Source organism: Euprymna scolopes, chromosome 11, assembly GCF_053919585.1.
Source record: "Euprymna scolopes isolate OS-2025 chromosome 11, ASM5391958v1, whole genome shotgun sequence".
NCBI lineage: Eukaryota > Metazoa > Mollusca > Cephalopoda > Sepiida > Sepiolidae > Euprymna > Euprymna scolopes.
This window is the reverse complement of record NC_136492.1, coordinates 104,430,857-104,450,741: the sequence shown is the minus strand read 5'-3', so window position 1 is coordinate 104,450,741 and position 19,885 is coordinate 104,430,857. Positions and strand designations below refer to the sequence as shown.

The 19,885-nt window shown below is 33.6% G+C and overlaps 1 protein-coding gene across 4 annotated transcripts in view; it reads right to left on the bottom strand.

The window, feature by feature from the left end:
• LOC145288028 (uncharacterized) overlaps positions 1-19,885 on the bottom strand; it is a 593,135-nt gene that overhangs the window by 202,945 nt on the left and 370,305 nt on the right. For all 4 annotated transcript variants that reach the window (XM_080136036.1, XM_080136037.1, XM_080136039.1 and 1 more), the window contains exons 82-94: positions 19,559-19,801; positions 19,241-19,450; positions 16,949-17,188; positions 16,624-16,833; positions 14,413-14,655; positions 14,085-14,294; positions 10,328-10,570; positions 9,999-10,208; positions 7,196-7,438; positions 6,863-7,072; positions 6,422-6,664; positions 5,799-6,008; positions 76-312 (exon numbers count right to left, since the gene is read on the bottom strand). In XM_080136036.1, coding sequence (XP_079992162.1) covers positions 76-312; positions 5,799-6,008; positions 6,422-6,664; positions 6,863-7,072; positions 7,196-7,438; positions 9,999-10,208; positions 10,328-10,570; positions 14,085-14,294; positions 14,413-14,655; positions 16,624-16,833; positions 16,949-17,188; positions 19,241-19,450; positions 19,559-19,801 — 2,952 coding nt within the window. The remainder of the gene's footprint in view (positions 1-75; positions 313-5,798; positions 6,009-6,421; positions 6,665-6,862; positions 7,073-7,195; positions 7,439-9,998; positions 10,209-10,327; positions 10,571-14,084; positions 14,295-14,412; positions 14,656-16,623; positions 16,834-16,948; positions 17,189-19,240; positions 19,451-19,558; positions 19,802-19,885) is intronic.

Genomic DNA, 19,885 nt, shown 5'->3' with positions numbered 1-19,885 from the left:
TTGGATGGTATTATTAAAATCATCTATAAAATATGAGAAATTAAATAACACTATTATCATTTAAAAGTAACTCACTTCTTGTTGTTTCTGGCCGGGTACGATCTGTGGTTGGTTGCCTATCTCGACCGTGTTGGCAGGTGTCCTCAGCCCTATCAGCTGGGCATTCCCATGATCCGTCACGATGACAGTCGCAGTTATACCTGATACAACCATCCAGGAAAGAGAAGGGGCTTCCTAATGGGAATTCATTTCCATTGGCAACGCAGCTTCGAACATTATCACTTACAATGATTTTCATCTTCTTACTTGGACCTGTATAGAAAAGAATTAATATTTGTGGTAACAAAATCATACACACACACACACACACACACACACACACACACACACACACACACACACACACACACACACTAATATGTATTAGTGATGGGACGATTCCTATATTTTTCCCGATTCCGATACAATTACCGATTCCGTACTAAATTTCCGATTCCAATACAATTACCGATTTCGATTCCGATTCTTTATAAATCTCCAAATTTTTAGTTATAAAGGTGTTATTTTTTCCTGATTACTGTTAAAAAAATAAACAACAAACATTTTAAATGTGCATATATTTTCTCAAACGTAAAAACACATTTGTGAGGGAGTGATCTGTAGATTTTGGCTTTACTGGTTGTTTCAAATCAACAAATATTTTTTATTTTATTATTACTATAAGCCGTGGAAAATGTTTCTTAAACCAAAATCAAATATAAAAGATAATTTAAGGAATCGGTTTTGCATCGGAAAAAAAGCTACAATTTTTGTTATTCCGATGCCGATTCCAATGCACCAAAAAGCTCCGATTTTTCCGATTCTCGATTCCAATTCTGATTAATCGTCCCAACACTAATATATATATATATATATATATATATATATATATATATATATATATATATTTTGTTTTGCAGAAAAGTAAAATTAATTCCCTGGACAATATCAACATACCAACATACATGAATTTAAATGTAAGTAGACTTTTTAACCAGTTAAAAACGGGCAAAAGTTATAACCCGTTGACTTAGAATGAGTATTTTATGTCAGATTTCATGGTTGATTAAAATCTTTACTCATTTTTGCATTAAATATTAATGCTTGTTAATCTCTCTTAATCAATAACTCTGCATCAGAAAGGATACCATAATACTTAGTTCGCTGCATCTTATCATAAAAATCTGCATACAAAATTTCAGACAGATAGGCCCAGTAGTTTTCGAGAAAATGTGGAAATGACCAACAGAGAGACGAGAAGAAATATAATATAGATGCGAACAAACACCTTACTGTCAAACTTTCCACTGAGGTTAATCCAATAAATCTGGCCGCTATCATAGTAGTCGCTTATGCCTAAGTGGCAATATGCATTGCTGGGAGTTAACAAAAGTAAATAAAAAATTCCATTCTAGCTTTTAATGTACCAGAGCACACATTTGCTGAGTAGCATAAAAGAATCTCTCGGAGGTTTTAGATGCGGTCAAGCTTCCAGCCATGGGTTGGTCTGTCACACTTAATTTTCAATTAATATCCTTTGTAATTCGTCGCATTTAAACCTACTAAGTTTCACTGTCCTATAAATAGGACCGCAAATATTTTATTTTAAAAATCTATAACTTATAATAGTACTGCATACTGCATAATTACTCTAAAGAAAGTTTAAAATTTATCAATGTTCATCTTCTCTCTGAAAGTTTTATTTTCGTACCCCAACAAATGGAGGGTGAACCTGTAAATTCACCCTTGTCCGTTCGTCCGTTCGTCTGTCTGCACTTTTCTCAATAACTACGCCTTGAAATATTTTGAAATTTTGCACAAACATTAAACATGATATGAGTAAAAATGTAGTAAAACGGATTTTCCGGGAAAACTGCGGTTCCCCCTAGGAGTGCCTTCAGGTTAAAATGGCTTAAATTCACACTTTTGTGCTTATTAAAAAATTGACGCTTTGCATTTTTATAAAACTTTATGAAAAGTTGTAACTAACTGATTTCTATATAAGTTTTTTTGTCTATACTTCACGATAACTCTTGGGTATGTCCCAGGGGTTCTTTAAGGGCTAATAAAAACACTCCATTTTTGGGAATATTGTACCATATTTGTCTAAAGTTTTCTGTGTATGTCTATTTAGCAGTTTTGCATGGTGCTATACTCAAATTTAAATATGTTAAGGCCTTGGGGACTTTTGAGGCTAAATGGGGGGGGGGATAATGGGCTTAGCCATTTCTTTTTTTTTTGCATGGTGCAGAACTCAAATTCACATAATTTAAGGCCTAAAACTGCACCGTTTGTTCATTTTTACCAGGATTTGACATCTCTTAGAGACTTTTGGGACTAAATGGCGAGGGCAAAATGCTGAACTTAGTCATTCTGTCTCGTTCACTGTGCACTCACGGGGAACCCTGCATGCTTCACTTGTATTTAACTAAGGAGTCACCACTTATAAAGGCCCGGCAGCTACTCGAGGATGAAGGTTAATTAGAGTACAGTAGTCAATGGGACAACATATCATAGTAATCATTAGTAGTGGAAATTTGGTAAATTGGATTACTTAAGGGGACGGCTAATCAAGAACTTGTTTACATTGGACTTGAAGACGACCAAATTGTAGTCATATTCTTGGAACCTGATTAAAAATTGTGAAATTTTCTTAAATTTTAATTGTTCGATGACGTATGAATTTATATGAGTGATGTTCAAAGCATAATATTTCCTTCTTTTTATTCTGGAACTGCAGATTGCATTGTTATTATAATTGAACTAGTTCACTTATCACTTGAAATTTTCATATCTGCATTGCAGATATTGACGACATGAAAATCTAAGAAAGCAACTCCTGTCATGGACATGAGTCAGAAGCGGAGATGCGTCATTGAATTCTTCCATGCAGAAAAAAAATTAAACAGATCAACATCCAACATTTATGAAGCTGATGCAGTTGATGTCAACAGAGTTAGGAGATGGGTTCGACGATTCCAGAGTGGCGGCAGAGATGTAAGTGATAAAACACGTTCTAGACTTTTACGACCAAGGCTTCAAAAGAGGCTGGCAAAAGTGCATTAAGAATAGTGATGGTTGTAGAAAAATAAATTATAGAGCACAAAATATCGCTTGTTTTAATGGTACCACTTCCGTCTTTGTCGCTCTCCAATGGTTTAGTTTTTTGAGTTCTTTTGGAACAGCCCTTGTATAAATAAGTCTTGCAATAATAAGCCATTGAATTATTTCAAAAACTGAAATGTAACTATTTGTGTGGACTGCTTTGCTCCTTATTATGATGTGTAAATTTTATCTTGAATTCTCAAATTTATCACATGTAACCAGTGTCTTATTTATAAAAGAGTCCATGGTTCGCTTTCTAAATAAAATAACTTTTTCTCTTTCAACTGGCGTTTTCTAACCAATTTGGAGTCATTACGCTATTTGTTTAAAATCACACAAGATGCGTCTTTTCTACCATAACTTGATATAACTTTTTCCTTCCACCTTGTGTCTAACATAAAACAGAATTTGCATGAACAGAGTTTTTTTCCAAGGACTTACCATCTACGGATTATGTTGAAACAAGATTACTTCCTGAAGGGTATAACACGGTCATATCAATATTTAATGTCATAAACCGTACTTATATGTTGTACAATTTTATTCATTCGATTATATTCGATCCTAGTGTAATATTCATTACCATTCATCTGGCAATCCATCGTATTGGCGCTCACTCGATAAGTGGTAAATCGTTAGTAAAATCATCTTCACTGAAAACTAGCTCAGCATAATAATCATATATGAATGGTAATTGTCTTTCTTTAAGGAGGTGAGACTTGGCCACTGCAACAGGAGATATTCAATGACAATTGTTTGCGTGGATTGGTGCGCATCAGATTACTGGGCAGAATCTCCTATATCAAAGCTCAAAATCATTATCACGCACATGCAGTTGCTTATAACGAGACGCTTTCATTGGCTGAGTAACGCTCTAAGTAAATATACAGTGCATGGATGAGGAAAGTGAGAAGATGTCAGATAAAATCCAATTCTACAACAGTGAAAACAGACTCAGAAAGTATGTTTGGTCATTGCGTCTACAGTCTTCAACATAAGATAAGGAACTGATTCAAAATTATCACTGATGCTTCTATGGATCGTAGGCAATGCAATACGGCGATCAGATATGTGCTGTGCCCCATCCCCGATGCCGATTGATCCCATTTCGGACAAATATCATCTCAAGTACACATACCAGAAGTGCAATGAGGAAAGGACGTAGAATAAAAAAAATACTTGTAAATAAATGATGCTGATGCAGCAGTTTGAAAATATATACAACTAGCAGAGAGACTTGACGTTGCCTGGGATTGAAATAGAATTGACGAGCGTCCCACACTTCCAATACTTTTATTGCCATTGAAATCGGTGAAATTTCCCATTTTTCAATTGAATCGATTGATTGTTGCTTGTTCTTCGCCCCACACCGCAATACAAGCTACGGTTGATTTCATAAAGTTATTTTATATAATGGTTTGACGTAAATGCAAGTTTTACATGCAAAAAACTAAATTCTTCAGTTGTACTCTAAACAGAAACGTTCATATATTATTTAATTGGAATTCATTATTGAGATGAGAATTATCTATTAATTTTTTATTTGTTGCGGACTATTATCCTCATCTTTTCTTAGTTGTTTCACGACGTTTCAGCCAACTATTCCTCTGGCCTTCGTCAGGTTGTAACCATGACGGGATAGGAACTCTGAATTTCCTGACTGCATCCACTGCAATTATTGCCTTACGGAAGGCAGTAATTGCAGTGGATGCAGTCAGGACGAAGGCCAGAGGAATAGTTGGCCGAAACGTCATGAAACAACTAAGAAAAGATGGGGATTTTTTTTAATAGGCATAACCACTTATCAAGGTTCAAAGACCACTCGAGGATAAGGGTAAAGAGTGTACAGTAGTCTACAATAAATAAAAAATTAATAGAAACGTTCATATCTTATCAAAGAACCTACTATAGATTATGTACGTCAATCATTCTTACTTTTGCAAGGGATAAACCTTCTAAAATGCATTTGTTAGGTTGTATCAGAGTGTTAACTGGACTGTTCCTTCTTAAATTGGATTTTTTCGATTATCGATTTTTGACACTTATAAGGGGCATCCAGACACAAAACCTATCTAAGAACACTGTCAGACACATAAAGTATATTCGACCCGGCCGTTTCGAAGTCCATGAAGAACGAACTTATACACACACAGACAAAGTGCTTTTATATATAAGTAGAGATAAATTAAAAAAGAGCGAGTGTTTTGAAACCAACAAAAATACCAACAGAGTCTGTGTAGCATAGTGTGGATGCACATATGCAAATGCATGCGAAATGACGTCAAGGCTTTAAAAAAGAGATCGTGTTAAAAAGGAGATTATGTTAGAGACGTGGATGACGTTCGAGAAGACGATCAGATTAGGGACGTCACAGTGGTAATGAGAGAATGAGGAAATAAATGTCGTTGTACAAAAGAAAAAGCGATTTGAGTTCTTTATTTATTCTTTGTCCCCTTTGCGACTGAGCATACAACGTGTTGGTTCCCAGACAAGGTTATATCTAGGCCATTGTTGAAATGGTTTATCCCTATTGATTAAGGTGTGTCTCTAATCACTAGACAGGGTTCAGTAAAGACGAGGGTAAAAATTTGCTATTCCTAACACAGGTACTACTATTCCAATACAAGTGATAATTCTAAATGGAGGCAACTTACCCCTCACTATCCTCTGTCCTGGTTGAAGTTGACAGATATATTCCGAACGTTCGGAAGGACATTCCCATGATCCATCAGATTGGCATTCACAGTTAAAGCGGAAGCAGTTTTCAGTGAAAGAGAATGGACGTCCCACAGGGTATTGGTTGCCTTCTACTGTACAATGTCTAATCACCGTACCGATGGCAACGACTCTCGTCCTGGTATGAGCTGAAATTTAAAAAAAATTATAAGGGATGAGATAAAATCAAGAGACTTTTTAATAATGAATAACTTATTCAACAAATTAAACTTTCGAAATGATTTACACTAAATCGTAAATAACAAACATGGCCAAAAACTAATAATCAAGATAAAAAAAGTGAAGAGCATTTCTGATATGTAACAAATATTAAATGATATTACACTAAAAAATAAGAACAAAAAAGATGAAGCAAGAAACAAAAATTAATAAATTAATAAAATGGCACTTCTCGAAACCAACATACAAGTATAAGGAAGTTTCATCTAAGACCCTGAAGAATTGCAAGACCGAGAATAGGTTGCAAGGAGTTTCACAAAGAGTTGTGATGTTGATCTAAAAAAAATTCATAAATGTTTTTTGTTCGATAAAAGTTACATACTTCGTGTATTTTCTGTCCTGGTTTGATCTGGATATGTGGTAGGTTGTCTGTCTCGTCCATGTTGGCAAGTGTCCTCTGCTCTCTCAGCTGGACATTCCCAGGATCCATCGGAATGACACTCACAGTTATATCTGATACATCCATCCATAAAAGAGAACGAGTGTCCTAATGAGTACTCCCTTCCTCTGGCAACACAGGCTCGAACGTTATCACTAACAATGATCGTCATTTTCTTACTGGGACCTGAAAAGTGTAAACAAATATTAAAATACATTACAAGTTACATATTACCCAAGCAATGTAGACAGAATAAAAAAGAGTTTAACACGTACGATTTTCTACATCCAATCATTCAATGATAGAAAAGAGGAAAGGTATGGATTTCAATTTATATTTATGTTCTTAACTAGAGGAAAGCAAAAAGCGAAATTAAAAATGTACCTCTCACGATCCTTTGTCCTGGTTGAAGTTCGCAAATGTATTCCGAGCGCTCGGAAGGACATTCCCATGATCCGTCGGATTGACATTCACAGTTAAACCTGAAGCAGTCTTCAGTGAAAGAGAATGGCCGTCCCACAGGATATTGGTTTCCATCGACTGTACAATGTCTGATCACAGTACCGACAGCAACGACCCTCGTTCTGGTATGAGCTGTAATTTAAAATAATTTATAAGCAATGAGATTCAATATAATTTATGATTATTTTTTTTATAACAATGTTGTTTTTTAGTAAAGTTACCAACGTTTATGTTTACAGAAAAAAATTAACTAACTTTTCGTATTTTCTGGTCTGGTATGATCGGGATATGTGGTAGGTTGTCTGTCTCGCCCATGTTGGCAAGTGTCCTCTGCTCTCTCAGCTGGACATTCCCAGGATCCATCGGAATGACATTCACAGTTATATCTGATGCATCCATCCATAAAAGAGAACGAGTGTCCTAATGAGTACTCCCTTCCTCTGGCAACACAGGCTCGAACGTTATCACTAACAATGATTGTCATTTTCTTACTGGGGCCTGAAAGATGTAAATACATTAATATATATTAAACTTTAAATATTAATTACGTACATTAATTGGGAGGGGGCAATTGATAAATAAAAGTCAACATTTTAACGTGCGTATAATTTCATCAAGAAGAGTGATCATTCATCCATTAATGTACACATGTAAAGGTAAGGAGTTTTCTGTACTTTTATATTTGGCACTTTTTACCAAACAATTGCTGCAGATTGAAAAACAACTCAAGATTATTTATTGTCTGCTGAAAAACGTTCGAACCAGTTGTTATAGCGATCATCGGACGTGCTAAAAATTCTGCTGTCATACGTACCGAAGCAAGGAACGACTGCACCTGTAAAACGTTTATTACTGATAAAATATAAGCAAAAAAAAAAAAAAAAAAAAAAAAACGCGGCACTAATTATCATAGAATTCGAATTATTCTCGTCTAGCTGAAAACACTATCAATAATTTCCCACACTCTTTAACTGTGCCTAAGACTAAACATGGATTAAATGAACAAATTCTCTTTCTTAGAACTGCACACCTGTGGAACTCTCTTCCATTTGCCTGCTTTCCGGCTGACTATAATATGGTCGTCTTCAAGTTCTTGATGAGCCGTTCCCCTTAAGTAATCCCATTTACCAAATTTCAACTACTAACAATTACTACGTCATTGTCCCATTGACCATTGTACACTTATTAAACCTTATCTTCGAGTGTCCTCTGGCCTTGATAAGTGGTCATTCCTTTGTAAAAACAAATGTGTTATGAACAACAATTGTACATTATATTTATTGTACTCGTGTTTATTATAAAAATGTGTAACAGACACCTAGTTATATATACTCTAAGAATATCACAAGTAATACAATTTTTAATGTGAGTGTATAATTTGAAATCTAACGCAAATGTGTAAACTTTATTCGATTAGTCATCTAATCGTTTAAATGAAGTGAACGAACACACGGTGTAATAAAAAATGTGACTTATATTAAATGTCTACCGTATTTTCTTATAGTGCTATAGGTTGAAGCGTGAGGAATTCGTATTGTGTATAGTCTAATTAGTCAGCCCTATTTCCGGAAAGAAATTAGTAATCCTTGGGAGAACTGTTGATCGGATTTAATAAAAAAAAAAGTCGACGCATTTCAAACATCACATTCTGTGCAGCTTGTGATTTTCTTTTATTTGGAAGTCATACAGATCAACTGTACAGAATAAAATACTATTCAACTTTGTATAATATGAGTTGTGTGTAGTATTCGAAATCTGATATAATAAATTTGTAAAATTTATTTTATTATCCGTTTTATCGTCGATGGGTGTAGTGATTAATATGGAGTGAACGGTGTAATACAGAAAAATTCCCCTAATAATATTCTTACCGCATTTTATTACAGTAGAATCACGTTTTTAAATGTTGTTTATTTATCGAAAGCTATACGGATCAAGGGCACAGAAGAAAGTTCCATTCTACTTTGTATTATATAAATTATCTTTAGTTTACGTTTTCTATTAAAATAAAACGTACATATTTTAGTTAAAATGCATTAATTTATTATATATGTCTAGAAATGTCAATTCATGTATTAAATAAATATTGAGAAATACATAAAATATAAGGAACAACTAAGAAAACGCGTGTATAATGTATAAATATTAGTGCAAGAAATGGTATTTGTAGTTGCAGATTTAGTGTGCAGCTTATAATAGTGGGAGGCTATTTTCAATGGTAGTAGCACGTTGTAGTCAACCGAAATGGTCCGTGCGTGAGTAAGATGTGTTCTTTCGGTGATCTACAACAAAATCAATATAAGTTTACAAAGAAATTATTTTTCTCAAATTCAGAAAAAAAATTAAAATCCACTATTTTCACTTCGTTACGTTCTTAGAGAAAACTTAGAGTAATAGATAAGGGCGACGCAGTAGATACCGATGCTGACTTTGAAATCAGCAAGCAAAGTTCGAGGGCTGTTAGCAGAATCATTCTGTTTATTACTCAATAATAGAATTTCGTTTGTATCCACTGCTTGAGTTGTGTTGTTTATTTGGATTATTCATTTTAAGGTTTGGTCGATTTAACCACCCAAATTATTATTCAGGTGTATCTTGTCTTACTCGGGAATCATTATGTAAATCTTTGGAATTATTTTAGAAAAGAACTTTTTCATTTTAAATATATAAAATATTATATTTTAAGCCAAAAAATCCCCCTTAGCTAATGTCGAATAACAAATTATACCTATAAAAATTACTTATTTAAAAGTAAAGTTTTTGTATATTATTTTAATTTCTTTAAATGTATGAGAAAATGTATCCAGTTAAAAAATAAAAAAAATCAGAATTACGTGGGATTCAAACTCGAGTATAAAGATATTAACATCCTAATAACTACTGCCTGAGTAATGTTTACCAATTTCTATTTCTATTTTATCAACAGTTCATGTTTCTATTGAGACAAACTTAGAAAACACTATAACGTAATAATAGTTTATAAAGTTCCATTAAAAAAATAATGAATCACTATTAATTCCTTAATATAGAAAAACATAAAGCTTAATTATAAACATACCTCTTACGATCCTTTGTCCTGGTTTAAGTTCGCAAATGTATTCCGAGCGTTCGGAAGGACATTCCCATGATCCGTCGTATTGACATTCACAGTTAAACCTGAAGCAGTTTTCAGTAAAAGAGAATGGACGTCCCACAGGATATTGGTTTCCATCTACTGTACAGTGTCTGATCACAGTACCGACAGCAACGACCCTCGTTCTGGTATGAGCTGAAATTTAAAATAATTTATAAGCAATAAGATTCAATTTAATCAATGATTTTGTTTTATAACGATGCTGTTTTTAGTAAAGTTACCAATGTTTATTTTTACAGAAAAAATTAACTAACTTTTCGTATTTTCTGGTCTGGTATGATCTGGATATGTGGTAGGTTGTCTGTCTCGTCCATGTTGGCAAGTGTCCTCTGCTCTCTCAGCTGGACATTCCCAGGATCCATCGGAATGGCATTCACAGTTATATCTGATGCATCCATCCATAAAAGAGAACGAGTGTCCTAATGAGTACTCCCTTCCTCTGGCAACACAGGCTCGAACGTTATCACTAACAATGATCGTCATTTTCTTACTGGGGCCTGAAAAGTGTAAATAAATATAAAAATATATTGAAAGTTACATATTAACCGAAGTATTCAGTAATACAACAAATGCTAACTGCATAAATCTATCACTAGCAAGGAAACCGGACGTATCCCGAGATTGTATGACAATAAACGAATGTTTTACATTTCTAATACATTTGTCACTGAAACCTATGAAATCGACCCTTTTTTTAATCAAATTAGATGATGTAAAAATCACCGCTTCTGTTGTCGGCAATATCATAAAAAACGTAGACACCTCAAAGGCGTGTGAGCCTGATCTTATCCCTATATTACAAATCAAGAAATGTTCAGCTTAGCTAGCCCCATACTTTCTAAGCTCTACAATAAATGTTGAATCTTGCTTCCCTAATAGCAGGAAGATGACCTTCGTGATACCAGTGTACAATAATTCCGGTAAAAGAACAGACCCTCTCAATTATCGCCCCATTAGTCTCCTTCTACTCTTCACTAAAATCTTTGAGACCTTAATTAATCAAGCACTAGTTTACCACCTTGAAAAAACAAATCTTCTCTCTGACAAACAGTATGGATTCCGGCAATGTCGTTCTACTGCAGATATTTTAACAATTATCTCTGAACGCATTTACCATGTACTGGGTAAGGTGAACCAGACTATAGCCCTTGGTATATCCAAGGCCTTCAACAAAGTCTGTCATAAAAGGCTGATAATGAAAATTAATTCGTACGGTATAAATGGACGTATACTAAATATAATTAGATTCTTATTAGACAATAGAACCATCCAGGTTGTCATTGACGGGCGTACATCCAAGCAGCATAATATTAATGCGGGAGTGCCTCAGAGGTCGATCCTTGGACCATTATTATTCCTGATATTCATAAACGACCTCCCTGATAATATTGTGTCCGAGATGGGTATATTTGCTGATGATACAACGCTCTATAATATGCATAAGGGAAGAACAGATGTACATAAATCTAAGACAATGGCAGAATTGTTAGAAAATGACCTCCAGACTATAGTGGAATGGAGCCGCACACGGATAATAACATTTAATGCTAGTAACACTAAGCTGCTCTCCTTTAACAATTACAAGACGCCACTCCAACTCCTTATATCCATGACAAATAACAACATACCTGAGAATTCTACCTTCAAACTCTTCGGGCAAACATTTGCGGGCAATATGAACTGGAACAAATACATAGAGGAAATTGCAAAGGCTGCTGCAAAGAAGGTGGGTTCCCTCTATCGAACTAGAGGGTATCCTGTACCGTTTACAAGGCCACCATTCGCCCATGCATGGAGTATTGTTGCCACATTTGGGCTGGTGCATCTACCACTAGTCTCTCCCTCTTAGATAAAGTTCAAAAGAGTTGTCAATCTAATTGGTCCTACTTTATCAACTAAGCTCCAGCCTCTGTCTCATCGCCGCAATGTTACATCACTGTGCCTGTTTTTAAAATATTTTAAAAGAATGTGTTGTAATGACCTTGTTTCACTTGTACCCCCCGACGTAAATATCCCGGACTAACCCGCTTAGGAATAAGATCTCACCCCTTCACTGTTGTTGTCCATTAAATACCAGAAAGATTTCTATTCTAATAGTTTCTTCCCTCAAACAGCTAGACATTGGAATTCCCTTTCTGCTGCCCGTCTCCCTCGCTGTACTGACATGCAGAAGTGTAAATGTAACATAAATTAATATCTTGTTAACCTTTCTAGCTATGGCCCATAATAGTAGCTCCTTACGTCCAAATGGTGATACGCTTTGTAAGGGTTGAACATGAGTAAAAAAAAAAAAAAAATTCCTGTTCTAGTTAGAATCCGAGAGGAAGATTCACATGCTTCCCCCAGTAACTTAATCTACAATACATTTCAGTGTACATTGCACTGTAGAGAACATATAGCTGATTTTATAAACGTATTGTTATATACTAGATTGAATGAATAAAGTATCGCCGTTTACTTCCGTCTATTTCAAAACTGAAGGTCGCTTGCAGCAGTAACTACAATAGATTGCCCTTACTTCAGACTATATAGCACATTTGACAATACTATCATGCGTACGAAACATAAATACATAATATGTGTTGAAAAATCGTGTGTGCATAACAAAATCTAATGAAAATATAACTAAACTATTTATTGACAATTTTTATATTACCATAATATCAATAAAAGTTGACCAATAAATTACTTTTCTCAAATTCAGGAAAAAAAAATCCGCTATTTTGACTTGGTTAAGTTCTTAGCAAAAATTTTAACTACTTAAGTTTTGAGTGACATAGTAGATACCGACGGTGACTTTGAAATCGTCAAGCCAAGTTCGAGGACTCTCAGCAGAATAATTACGTTTAATTTCTCAATAATAGAATTTCGTTTGCATACGCTACTTGAGTTGTGTTGCAACAATACTCATTATTCGTTTTATTTGGATTATTCATTTTGAGTGTTATTCTCATATTTGTTTGGTCGAAGTAACCACCAAATTCTTCAGGTCTATCTTGTCTAACTCGAATCTTTATGTCAATCTCTAAAATCTTAACTGAATTGTGAACGAGACACTTTATTATTTATATGATTCTCTTGCTCAGTCAGCCATAACTGGATAGAAGTTCCAAGTAATTTGTAATTGTATTTTGAATGCTGCCCGCTCTGAGGATTGAACCTTCAATCTTCAAGTGTGTAATTTACAACTGAGTTTTGCCAAGTAATTTATTCACTACGCCACGGATCCTTCAAATATTTACATCAATCCTTACCTTGTTTCTACCGCATTACAGCAAGCAGAATAAAAATATTGGTGGAATTTCGTGTAAAAATATGCTACTTAATTTTTGCACGAAACAATAAATTACTACCACAAATGTATTTTCATATTGGTTTATTAGAAAAATAAAAGATTAAAAAACACAGTAATACATTTATATTTATAAAAAAAAAACACTTCCGATCTTTGATGAAAGAGTTGTTAACAAAAAATTTAAGATTAAAGGCAAGATAAAAATTAATGATTACAAAAAAATATTTGCATGATCATATTAGACGTGATTTCAGATATTTTGCATATTTTGAATGTAAGTACTTAAACATTATTTAAAAAAAGAACTTTTCCATTTTAAGTAAATTAAATATTATTGTTTAAGCGAAAACATTGCTCTTAACTAATCTCGAATAACAAATTATATCTATAAAATTGGTTAGGTTTTTGTATATTATGTCAATGTCTTTAAATTTATAAGGAAATATACACAGCTACAAAAATTATTAAATAAATAAATAAAAATCAGAATTACGTGAGATTTAAGCTCGAGTATTAGCATATTAGCATTGCCAAAACAACTACCTTAGTAATGTTTACCATTTTTATCCCTATTTTATCAACAGTTCATGTGTCTATTGAGACAAAATTTGAAAAAACTATAGCGTAATAATAGTTAATATAGTTAGATTAAAAAATTTACGAATCGCTATTAATTCCTTAATATAGGAAAATATAAGGCTTAATTATAAACGTACCTCTGACGATCCTCTGTCCTGGCTTAAGTTCGCAAATGTATTCCGAGCGTTCGGAAGGACATTCCCATGATCCGTCGGATTGACATTCACAGTTAAACCTGAAGCAGTCTTCAGTGAAAGAGAATGGGCGTCCCACAGGATATTGGTTTCCATCGACTGTACAATGTCTGATTACAGTACCGACAGCAACGACCCTCGTTCTGGTATGAGCTGAAATTTAAAATAATTTATAAGCAATAAGATTCAATTTAATCAATGATTTTGTTTTATAAGGATGCTGTTTTTAGTAAAGTTACAAATGTTTATTTTTAGAGAAAAATTAACTAACTTTTCGTATTTTCTGGTCTGGTATGATCGGGATATGTGGTAGGTTGTCTGTCTCGTCCATGTTGGCAAGTGTCCTCTGCTCTCTCAGCTGGACATTCCCAGGATCCATCGGAATGGCATTCACAGTTATATCTGATGCATCCATCCATAAAAGAGAACGGGCGCTCTAATGAGTACTCCCTTCCTCTGACAACACAGGCTCGAACGTTATCACTAACAATGATCGTCATTTTCTTACTGGGACCTGAAAAGTGTAAATAAATATAAAAATATATTGAAAGTTACATATTAACCGAAGTATTCAGCAAAAAAAAAAAAACAAAAACAAAAAAACTGCTAGCTGCATTTATCTATCACTAGCAAGGAGACCCGACGTATCTCGAGATTGTATGATGATAAACGAATGTTTTACATTTCCAATACATTTGTCACTGAAATCTGAAATCGACCTTTTTCAAATTAATTCGATTGATTGCCTTCTCTAGTTAAGTATGCAGCACTATAAACCGACCGGAAGATTATCATGTCTTCCCCGCAGTGACGTAATCTACAATACATTGCACTGTAGAGAACATACTGTTGATTTTTTTTTTATTTCTGTAAATATTTTATGGAAAAAAACACATTTCAATTAAAATAATCAGTTTCCAGTTATTCTTATGCGTTGACCTACATGTTCGTCGGGGTCTTCAGATAAAGTATCGCCGTTTACTTCCGACTAGTTTCAAAACTGAATGTCGCTTAGATCAGAAACTACGATAGATCGCACTTACTTCCGACTACATCTTACAATACTATTATGTATACAAAAGAAATAATTACATAATGTGTTGAAAAATCGTGTGTGCACAACAAAATCTAATGAAAATATAACTAAACTATTTATTGTCAATTTTTATACTACCATAATATCAATATAAGTTTACCAATCAATTACTTTTCTCAAATTCAGAAAAAAACCCTGCTATTTTGACTTGGTTAAGTTCTTAGCAAAAATTTTAACTACTTAAGTTTTCGGTGACGTAGTAGATACCGACGGTGACTGTGAAATCGGCAAGCCAAGTTCGAGGACTCTCAGCAGAATAATTACGTTTAATTACTCAATAATAGCATTTCGTTTGCATACGCTACTTGAGTTGTGTTGCAACAATACTCATTATTTGTTTTATTTGGATTATTCATTTTGAGTGTTATTCTCGTATTTGTTTGGTCGAAGTAACTACCAAATTCTTCAGGTCTATCTTGTCTAAAACGGGAATCTTTATGTCAATCAATGAATTCTGCACGGAACCGTGAACGAGGCACTTTATTATTTATATGATTCTCTTGCTCAGTCAGCCATAACTGGATAGCAGTTCCAAGTAATTTGTAATTGTATTTTGAATGTTGCCCGCACTGAGGATTGAACCTTCAACCTGCTTGTGTGTAACTTACAACTGGATTATACGCCACGGATTCTTCAAATGTTTACATCAATCCTTATCAATTTTTTACAGCATTACAACAAGCAGAATAAAAATATTGGTAAAATTTTATGCAAAATAAAGTAGCATATTTTTACACGAAATATTTACAAAAAATCACTACAACAAATGTATTTACATGTTGGTTCATTTGCAAATGCAGTAATACTTTTATTTTTATCATAAAATACTTCCGAGCTTTTATGAAAGAGTTGTTAACAAAAAATATAAGATTAAAGGCAAGATAAAAATTAATGATTCAAAATGAATATTTGCATGATCATATTAGACGTGATTGCAGAGACATTTTGCCTATTTTGAAGGTAAATAATAAAAAATTATTTTTAAAAAGATCTTTTGCATTTTAAATATATTAAATATACTTTAAGCAAAGATTTTGCGCTTGACTAGTGTCGAATAACAAATTATATCTATAAAAATTACTTTTTTAGGTTAGCTTATTGTGTATTATGTTAATGTCTTTAAAATTATAAGGAAATTTATTCAGTTACAAAAAATAATTCCGTGAGATTCGAACTCAAGTACTATCATGTTAGCATTGTAAAAACTACTGCTTAGTAATGTTTACCTATTTTTATTCCTATTTTATCAATAATTTTTTGTTTCTATTGAAACAAACATTGAAAATACTATAACGTAATAATAGTTTATAAAGTTACATTAAAAAAATTATGAATCGCTATTAATTCCTCAATACAGAAAAACATAAAGCTTAATTACAAACATACCTCTTACGATCCTTTGTCCTGGTTTAAGTTCGCAAATGTATTCCGAGCGTTCGGAAGGACATTCCCATGATCCGTCGGATTGACATTCACAGTTAAACCTGAAGCAGTCTTCAATGAAAGAGAATGGACGTCCCACAGGATATTGGTTTCCATCTACTGTACAGTGTCTGATCACAGTACCGACAGCAACAACCCTCGTTCGTGTATGAGCTGAAATTTAAAATAATTTATAGATAATAAGATTCAATAAAATGTATGATTTGTTATAACGATCCTGTTTTTGTAAAGTTACAAATGTTTATTTTTACAGAAAAAATTAACTAACTTTTTGTATTTTCTGGTCTGGTATCGGGATATGTGGTAGGTTGTCTGTCTCGTCCATGTTGGCAAGTGTCCTCTGCTCTCTCAGCTGGACATTCCCAGGATCCATCGGAGTGACACTCACAGTTATATCTGATGCATCCATCCATAAAAGAAAACGGGCGCTCTAATGAGTACTCCCTTCCTCTGACAACACAGGCTCGAACGTTATCACTAACAATGATCGTCATTTTCTTACTGGGACCTGAAAAGTGTAAATAAATATAAAATATATTGAAAGCTACATATAAACCGAAGTATTCAGCAAAAAAAACCCCAAAAAACTGCAAGCTGCATTTATCTATCACTAGCAAGGAGACCCGACGTATCTCGAGCGTGTATGACAATAAACGAATGTTTTACATTTCCAATACATTTGTCACCAAAATCTGTGAAATCGACCTTTTTTTTAATTAATTCGATTGATTGCCTTCTCTACTTAAGTATACAGCACTATAAACCGACCGGAAGATTATCATGTGACGTAATCTACAATACATTCCAGTCTACATTGCACTGTAGAGAACATACTGTTGATTTTTTATTTCTGTAAATATTTTATGTAAATAAACACATTCACATTAAAATAAACAGTTTCCGGTTATTCTTATGCGTTGACCTACATGTTCGTCGGGGTCTTCAGATGAAGTATCGCCGTTTACTTCCGACAAGTTTCAAAACTGAATGTCGCTTAGATCAGAAACTACGATAGATCGCACTTACTTCAGACTATATAGCACATCTTACAATACTATTATGTATACAAAAGAACTAATTACATAATATGTGTTGAAAAATCGTGTGTGCACAACAAAATCTAATGAAAATATTACTAAACGATTCATTATCAATTTTTATACTACCATAATATCAATATAAGTTCACCAATAAATTACTTTTCTCAAATTCAGAAAAAACCCCCTGCTATTTTGACTTTGTTAAGTTCTTAGCGAAAATTAAGCAGTTAAAGTTAGGGTGACGTAGTAGATACCGACGGTTTCTTTGAAATCGTCAAGCCAAGTTCGAGGACTCTCAGCAGAATAATTACGCTTAATTACTCAATAATAGCATTTCGTTTGCATACGCTACTTGAGTTGTGTTGCAACAATACTCATTATTCGTTTTATTTGGATTATTCATTTTGAGTGTTATTCTCATAATTGTTTGGTCGATGTAACCACCAAATTCTTCAGGTCTATCTTGTCTAAAACGAGAATCTTTATGTTAATCTTTGGATTCTGCACGGAACTGTGCACGAGACACTTTATTATTTATATGATTCTCTTGCTCAGTCAGCCATAACTGGATAGGAGTTCCAAGTAATTTGTAATTGTATTTTGAATGTTGCCCGCACTGAGGATTGAACCTTCAACCTGCCAGTGTGTAACTTACAACTGGATTTTACGCCACGGATCCTTCAAATGTTTACATCAATCCTTATCAACTTTTCACAGCATTACAACAAGCAGAATAAAAATATTGGTAATATTTTATGCATAATAAAGTATCATATTTTTACACGAAATATTTACAAAAAATCACTACAACAAATGTATTTACATGTTGGTTCATTTGCAAATGCAGTAATACTTTTATTTTATCATAAAACATTTCCGAGCTTTTATGAAAGAGTTGTTAACGAAAAATATAAGATTAAAGGCAAGATAAAAATTAATGATACAAAATGAATATTTGCATGATCATATTAGACGTGATTGCAGAGACATTTTGCCTATTTTGAAGGTAAATATTTTAGAAATTATTTTTAAAAAAGATCTTTTGCATTTTAAATAAATAAGCTAACTTAAAAAGTTATTTTTATGGATATAATTTGTTCTTCGACACTAGTCAAGTGCAAAACATTTGCTTAAAGTATATTTAATATAAATATACTTTAAGCAAAAAGTTTGCGCTTGACTATTGTCGAAGAACAAATTATATCCATAAAAATAACTTTTTTAGGTTAGCTTATTTTGTATTATGTTAATTTCTTTAAAATTATAAGGAAATTTATCCAGTTACAAAAAATAATTCCGTGAGATTCGAACTTAAGTGCTACCATGTTAGCATTGTAAAAACTACTGCTTAGTAATGTTTACCTATTTTTATTCCTATTTCATCAACAATTTTTGTTTCTATTAAGAAAAACTTTGAAAACATTATAACGTAATAACAGTTTATAAAGTTACATTAAAAAAAAATATGAATCGCTATTAATTCCTTAATATAGAAAAACAAAACTTAATTATAAACATACCTCTTACGATCCTTTGTCCTGGTTTAAGTTCGCAAATGTATTCCGAGCGTTCGGAAGGACATTCCCATGACCCATCAGATTGGCATTCACAGTTAAAGCGGAAGCAGTTTTCAGTGAAAGAGAATGGACGTCCCACAGGATATTGGTTTCCATCGACTGTACAATGTCTGATCACAGTGCCGACAGCAACGACCCTCGTTCTGGTATGAGCTGAAATTTAAAATAATTTATAAATAAAATTAAATATTATTTTGTTTTATAAGGATGCTGTTTTTAGTAAAGTTACAATGTTTATTTTTACAGAAAAAATTAACTAACTTTTCGTATTTTCTGGTCTGGTATGATCTGGATATGTGGTAGGTTGTCTGTCTCGTCCATGTTGGCAAGTGTCCTCTGCTCTCTCAGCTGGACATTCCCAGGATCCATCGGAATGACATTCACAGTTATATCTGATGCATCCATCCATAAAAGAGAATGAGTGTCCTAATGAGTACTCCCTTCCTCTGACAACACAGGCTCGAACGTTATCACTAACAATGATCGTCATCTTCTTACTGGGACCTGAAAAGTGTAAGCAAATAATAAAATATACTGAATGTTAAGTAAATAATGCTAACTGCATTCATCTATCACTAGCAAGGAGAC